This window comes from Henckelia pumila, chromosome 4 (assembly GCF_033568475.1).
Source record: "Henckelia pumila isolate YLH828 chromosome 4, ASM3356847v2, whole genome shotgun sequence".
In the NCBI taxonomy this organism is placed as follows: domain Eukaryota; kingdom Viridiplantae; phylum Streptophyta; class Magnoliopsida; order Lamiales; family Gesneriaceae; genus Henckelia; species Henckelia pumila.
In genome coordinates, this window is record NC_133123.1 from 59,416,143 (window position 1) to 59,423,772 (window position 7,630).

A 7,630-nucleotide genomic window follows, 5' to 3' on the forward strand; every position below is an offset into this window, starting at 1 on the left:
TTATTTTAAATTATCTGTTTTTCTTTCTATTCGAGATTATAAGTTATAGAAATAAATGATGTTTTTATATTTATCTCTAATAATATAGTTTCTAGTCTAGATATATTATATTTATATTTCTCGAACATCTAATCAAGTATACAGAGAGAATAATTCTATGTCGTCTAATCCCATTACCTCTGGTTTTTCAACCATTAATTTATACGACAATGCCTTGATAAGACTCAAATATTTTTTTTGCTTAATTTCTTCAAGTACATGTTGTTGTACATGCCATAAAAAGCATTTATATATGGAGTGTGATAATTTTTGCAATAAAAATTTGAGCAAACAAAAAAAATGTGAAGAATTTTTTTAGAGGATGAACAAACATATTTTAAACAAATTAAAAACTTTTATAATCAATCATTTCAAAGATTTAATTAATTTAGATATAAGAATAATTTGTTTGACATAAAAACCAATTTGCGTTTATTGTGTTTTTCTACTTTTTGTCGCGCAAATTTTTACGATTTCATAAGTATTAATATATATTAATTGATTCTATTACTCAAGTATTATATTGTAGAACAAATATAAAAATAAAACTTTAGTAATAATCATATTCTCTATGTCTGACTTATTTAGATCACATTTATTTTTTATCTGTCTCAATTATATAGTCTAGTTTTCATATTAAATATCATTTTCCTTCTTTTACCAATTTATCCCTATTAAATTAAATTTATATTATTAACTACTTGTATAATTATTTTATTTTATTAAAATTTTATTAAATAAAGGCAAAATGAGAAATTGCTTAACACTTTCTTAATATATATGTGAAAATACACACAAACCTAAATAAGTGAGACGAAAGAAGTATATTTTTTTACCTTGGAGAAGAAAATATTGATATTGTTGATTACATTTTTAGTTCTTATTTTTAGTTCTTAAAATTTTCAAAAATATTACATAATTAGTCGTCACCATTAGTTTTATAATATTTATTTCGAAAAACTGAAATATCAGAAAGTCTAGCTAGGTTATCAAATACCAAAAAATAAATGAAATGATTGAATAAAGGAGAGGAATACATTTCCTATATAAGTGAAATAAAACCTCGACTTATGACATGATTTCACTTGCCTTGAATCAGATGGTGAAATTTAATGATTCGATTTAATTTTTTGTTTTTCTTAAAATTTTAATAATCAAAATATTACGTTAAAAAATTTAGTAAACTAAAAATATAAACTATAACGATAAAGTTGAAATAAGTCCAAAAAATTAATATATTTTTTAATTTATAGACAAAAAATTAAGGTAGCTTTCAATTAATAACTTTTCACTTGCCTTGAATCAGATGGTGAAATTTCATGGTTCGATTTAATTTTTTTTCTTAAAAGTTTAATAATCAAAATATTACGTTAAAAAATTTAGTAAACTAAAAATATAACTATAACGATAAAGTTGAAATAAATCCAAAAAATTAATAATTTTTTAAATTATAGAACAAAAATTAAGGTAACTTTCAATTAATAAATTTTTTAGTTTAGGACATGAATTAAATTTAACAATTAATCTACCTTGAGTAAATAAATGGACACAAATTAATTATTTTTGTCAATTCTATAAAATGACATGAAAAACGATCGAAAACCTTAAAAATGACAAAAAATATTAATTATTAAACGAAATAATGAGGCTAAATAAATTCAAATTCCAACAATGCAATTAACTAAGCTCAACACAGAAAATAATAGAAAATTCCATGTGAACTATTAAACTTTTTGGGCGCTATACCCCTGGATTAATCAACCAAATTACATTTAAACAGTGAAGTAGTTTTTGCATATGTCCACACTGTCTAAATTATAACTCCTATCAGAAAAATAGGAAACCGAAAATGCTACTGATTCCACGGTTAGCTTCATTTTTGTTATCCGGGTTTCTTTTCCACGGATTTTTGGTACATGCTATGCATTTTACTATCGAGGAAGCCACCATTGATGAGCTGCATACAGCTTTTGATCGAAATCAGCTGACATCAAAGAAGCTGGTTGAGTTCTACTTTGCAGAAATCGAAAGACTCAATCCACTTCTCAAAGGGGTTATAGAAATAAACCCCGATGCAATCCATCAAGCCGAGAAGGCGGATGGAGAAAGAGAGGCAAGAAATCTTGGTTCGGTGCTTCCTAAACTTCATGGGATTCCTATACTGCTGAAAGACAATATTTCAACCAAGGATAAGCTCAATACTACTGCTGGATCTTTTGCATTGCTTGGATCCATCGTTCCGCGAGATGCAGGTGTTGTAAAGAAGTTGAGGGAAGCTGGGGCGATCATACTGGGGAAGGCCAGCTTGAGTGAGTGGTCCAATTTTCGTTCCTCAAATGCACCAAATGGTTGGAGTGCTAGATGTAATTAGTCCTTTTTTTTTTTTTAAACTCCGGTTCTGATGTAATTGCCAGATGTCTCACGTCGGTTGGATCAAATCTTTTGAGTTTTATATATTGAACTAGATTTTGGGTGGAGTTAAGGCTCAAATCTATGATTTTAACTTGGTATCAGGGCTCCAACTCACTGTTCTGTATTGGACTGTCCTAATGGGTCTTACGTTAATGTCTTGTAAACTTCACATTTTCATTCCTGGGCACGAGACATGTGTTAGATGTCCCGCATGGGCTTGAGCTAGCGTTTGGGGTAGAATTAGACTCAAGTCCGTAACTTTGTTTGAAAAGCATAGCATAGAATTCTTATCAAAGGCATTTGTTTCATTAATGTGGTTGAGGAGGCATGTTCTGTTGTCTGTTTATAAATAAATATGTGGTCACATTTTTGTATCCAACAATCTGCAGAACCCTTATGTTCTATCTGCTGAGACTGCCGGTTCAAGCAGCGGATCAGCAATATCTGTGGCCGCAAACATGGCTACTGTATCACTGGGAACCGAAACTGATGGTTCCATAATAAGTCCATCCAGTTACAATTCGGTAGTCGGTATTAAACCAACCGTTGGGCTCATGAGTCGCGCTGGGGTGATTCCAATTAGTCCAAGACAGGATATTGTAGGGTAAGCATAACAAATTTACTTCATGCCACTTTGAAAAGACACAAAACTCTCGAGCCGAAGACTGACAGAGTTAACTTGAATGTGGCTGGACAATTAGTCCAATATGCAGGACTGTGTCTGATGCTGTTTATGTTCTGGATGCGATCGTGGGATTTGATCAATGGGACGTTAAAGCTACTCGGCAGGCATCAAAATACATCCCTTATGTCGGTTACTCTAGATTTCTAAAATCCAATGGACTTGTAGGCAAGAGACTGGGTATTGTGAGGAATCCATTCTTTCTCATGCTAGAGGATAGCCATGTTTCATTGGATTTTGAGAACCATCTCAAAACCTTAAGGTCAAACTTATCAGTTGAATCCCTTATTTCAACTTAGCCAGGATTATTAAATTTGATTTGTCTGCACATTTGCTCCAAGTTTAGGCTTGAAGGTGCAGTGTTGGTGGATAATTTGGAAGTAGCCAATATCAGCAAAATCATGGGTGGAAGTGAAAAAGAAATTGCATTGGAAGCAGAGTTCAAGAAATCCTTGAATGCTTACCTAAAAGAACTCGTGGCTTCCCCTGTTCGATCCCTGGCAGATGTAATCGCTTTCAACAACAAATTCTCTCATCTGGTATTATAATCAGCACTCAGCTTTAACTTAACTGTTACTGTAGTACATACAGACAGTGAGTTTTTCTTAAGGAGTATTAGCGTTTTAGATGACCGTGGTGCAGGAAATGATTGAGCAATTCGACCAACAAATCTTTCTGTCTGCTGAAGGCACAAATGGGACTGGAAAAGCGGTAAAGAAAGCGACGAAGAATCTGAAAAAGTTGTCGAAAAATGGATTTGTTGAGCTGATGGAAAAGAATAAGCTGGATGCATTGGTGGCTGCTGGACCAAATGTTGCCACGGTTCTTGCCATTGGTGGGTTCCCAGGAATTATTGTTCCTGCTGCATATGATGGCAATGGGGTGCCTATAGGAATATGTTTCGGTGGGCTGAAGGGTTCTGAGCCTAAACTGATTGAAATTGCTTATGGCTTTGAGCAGGCGACAAAGATCAGAAAACCACCAAGATTTCTACCTTGAAAACACTAAAAGATCTCGAAAAATGGATGAATATAGCACAATATGATGGATATTATGAGAATATTATTATTTTGTTTTAGTTTCAATGAGTACAATTTGTTATGATTTGGCTGAATATACCATCAAATAGTACCAAAATCTAGTTTCTGTCAGGAAGTGCAGATTTCCATTAAATAAGTGCATGTTACATATTTGTATTCAATCAACGCAACAGCTTCTAATTAGTGTATTAGGTTTTCTTTCAAAATGATTCTGTCTCCACAATAAGCATGTCCTACACGTTGAAGTCAGTGAGAAATTTTCACTGTTCCGAAAGAGGGTTGATGAGAAGTTGAAAGTTTGCATTTTTTATGTCTAAATGTTCCAAAAGTGAGTTGGTAGTGCTGTTTTCTTGTTCAGGGTCAAGATTTCTTGGCAAATTTCGGGAACAAAGACCCAAAAAGTCCAATTTGAATTAGTTTAGTTAACTACTCTACATTACCCTTTTTTTGCTGAAGCGTCCTCTGTATATATAAAGATCACAAAGTCTTGAATTTGCAGCAAAGATAGAGCAAATGGCAAGAGTAACTCTCCTAATTACAATCTTCACCTTCTTAGCTGCAGCCAGTTCATGGTCCGGACTAGCCCAAAGCACCGACTCAATTGCGTGGGCCAAGCGGGTTGAAACCGGAACAGAGGTTATCACCACTCTTCGGTTCTATTTTCATGACATTTTGAGTGGGCAGAATCCAACTGCAATAAGAATTGCTCAAGCTCCCCAAACCAACAATTCATCCACCTTTTTTGGCATGTTGACAATGATAGATGACCCATTGACTATTGGGCCGGATCCGACCTCCAGGGTCGTGGGCCGAGCCAGGGGCATGTACGGATCCGCGGGGCAGACCGACTTCGGCTTGATCATGGTCCTAAACTATGGGTTCACAGATGGAATTTATGAAGGCAGTTCTTTTAGTCTTCTGAGCATCAACCGGGCCACAGAATCGGTTCGAGAGATGTCCATCGTGGGTGGCACCGGCCTTTTCCGGCTTGCACGTGGCTATGCCATCGCGCAAACGTATAAGTTTGATCCTATGACTGGTGATGCTGTAGTTGGGTACAATGTGACTATTGCCACATATATTTAATATCGAGTGCTTCCTTATAAATGTTGGTTGTTTTGTTTTTCCCTACACTACCATAAGATTGTAAACATTCAACAATTTCGTTGGTTTTGGTTGAGTTAGTTGACCTACTTATTGATAATCTGCATTTTACTGAACTTGTACGTGCACACTTTGTTCTTTGCATTTCATGGGCCATCCACATTCCTGTTGGGTTCGGATTTTTCTAACAATTCCTAGTTTAAATGATTGTCATTCCACCCGTATGTACTGCTTGACACGGATAGGCTCATCTATGTTTGGTTCGTTGGATTAGATGATGAAAAATATAATCATAAACTGAAAATAAGGATAATTTAACTTTAATTATTGTAAAACTTAAGTCTGAAACTAAGGTAGTTTGTGTTAAGACAATCTTCATAATCACTTATGTTTAGAGGTTGCAAACATTATCTAAGTAATTAAAAAAATGTTAAATTTTGTCCGGCACATAAAAAATAACGACAATCTATGTTTTGAACCAATGATAATCTCATGTGTATATATAGAGCCGTCAATTTGGGTTAGGTCCGTCGGATTGGCCCGGCCCGCCACATAATTTAAGTGGGTTGGGTTGAAATTTTTTCAACCCAACAAAAGGTGGGCCTAGATGGGCCAACCCACCTAGGCCCGCGACCCGCGCGGGTTGGCCCGCGGGCCTAGAGAATTAATAATTTATTTTTATTTTTATTGTTATATATGTATTTTTTAATAAAAGTTGTGAATTTTTTTTTGTATTAATTACTTTATATAAAATTTACACATATGAAATCAATAATTAAAATGTTTATTAATATGTTTCTATTAATATTTATTTATGAAATGATTTTTATAATTAATTATAATATTTTTTACTTATTTTTATTTGTCGTGATTCAACCCGCGGGCCGACCCGCCTAACCCGCAACCCACCTTGGGTTGGGTTGGGTTGAGGATTTTGAGCCCGCCAGGATGGTGGGTCGACCCTCCAAAAGGTGGATTTTTTGTGGGCCGGCCCGCCTCGCCATGGATTGGCCCGTTTGACAGCTCTATGTATATATAGGACGATAGATAGATAGCAATCTCACATAATCCAAATTAATAAGGGTCTGTTTGGACGTGTACTTGGAAAACGTTTTTATAAAAGTGTTTTTGAAAAATATTTTATAAAAAGTTTTGAAAGTTGTTTTAAAAATAAATATGTGTTTGACAACAATTTTATAAAAACGTTTTTATAATTAAAAATGTGTTTGGATAACTATTTTATAAAAAATAATTTTAAAGTTAAAAACAATCAAGAATGTGTTTGAACCAATATTTATAAATTTTTTTAAATATTTATTTTTTTCTCATTTTTTGAAATTGAGAGATTTTTTATTTTATTTTCATTTCATTATATATTTTTTGATTTATTTATTTTTCTTTTCATTTAGTTAACAATTAAATATATAAAATTTGAAGCATACAAATTTTCATTTAAAGTCAGCACCAAAAAAACATAATAATATAAATTAAAATTTATATATATATATATATATATATATATATATATATAAATTAAAATGTACTTTGATGATTATTCCGTTGCAAGACCGCACTATCTGACGTGTCAATTTCCTTCAATCTGTTTTGAATTCCATCACTTTCTTCATTTCCGTCTTTTTGATCCACTTGTAACTCTTCAATTGCAAATCATCTTATAGTTGAACATCTTTAATAAATTTATGTAACACACTAAAAACAATTACAAATGATATTTGGTTTTTAAAACTATAATTATTCATTGGTCTCATAAGAAAGGCAAAACGACGCTTCAAACATCCAAACTTATTTCAACCACATTTCGTAAAGAAGAATGAATGTGATTGAAATATTCTTCTTGAGTTCTTGGAGAACGACCTCGACCAATAAAGTCTTGCATGTGATAGCGAACATCATGAAATGGAGCCATAAATCCCGACATATTTTTGTATGCCGAGTCAACTACATGGTATTTACCTAAAAGAGGCATAGGAAAATTCATTGTAAGGTCCAAAAATTCCACTAGCTTAATCACGATAAATTAATTTAATTTATATGATTTAATGAATGTTATTTATAAGATTTGATTGTTATGTTTAATTATTTGATTTATTTCCATGCATGAAATTTTATTTTTTATGATTTGATTTTTAAAGTTTTCAGGTTGGTATTTAATTTTGGGTTATAGGAACGAGTCTAGCCATCGAACGAGTTAAAAAATATTTTATTTAAATAATGTTTAAGTTGATGCATTGTATTTTTAATTTGAGAGAGTTAAAATTTTAAAAACTTTTAATTGTAACTAATTGGTCGTGTTGGGAGCCTATTAGTCACAAAAATAATTTAAGCATTCAAT

The 7,630-nt window shown here is 32.8% G+C and overlaps 2 protein-coding genes across 2 annotated transcripts; both read left to right on the forward strand.

The window, feature by feature from the left end:
• The first annotated feature begins 1,888 nt into the window (after positions 1-1,888).
• On the forward strand, positions 1,889-4,321 carry LOC140861051 (probable amidase At4g34880). Its single transcript, XM_073264057.1, has 5 exons — positions 1,889-2,400; positions 2,825-3,055; positions 3,153-3,395; positions 3,480-3,672; positions 3,776-4,321. The coding sequence occupies exons 1-5, from the start codon at positions 1,889-1,891 to the stop codon at positions 4,130-4,132; spliced, it is 1,536 nt and encodes a 511-aa protein (XP_073120158.1). The 3' UTR covers positions 4,133-4,321.
• A 365-nt stretch (positions 4,322-4,686) lies between these two features.
• LOC140861052 (dirigent protein 23-like) lies at positions 4,687-5,295 on the forward strand. Its single transcript, XM_073264058.1, has one exon. The coding sequence runs from the start codon at positions 4,687-4,689 to the stop codon at positions 5,257-5,259; it is 573 nt and encodes a 190-aa protein (XP_073120159.1). The 3' UTR covers positions 5,260-5,295.
• Positions 5,296-7,630: the final 2,335 nt, after the last annotated feature.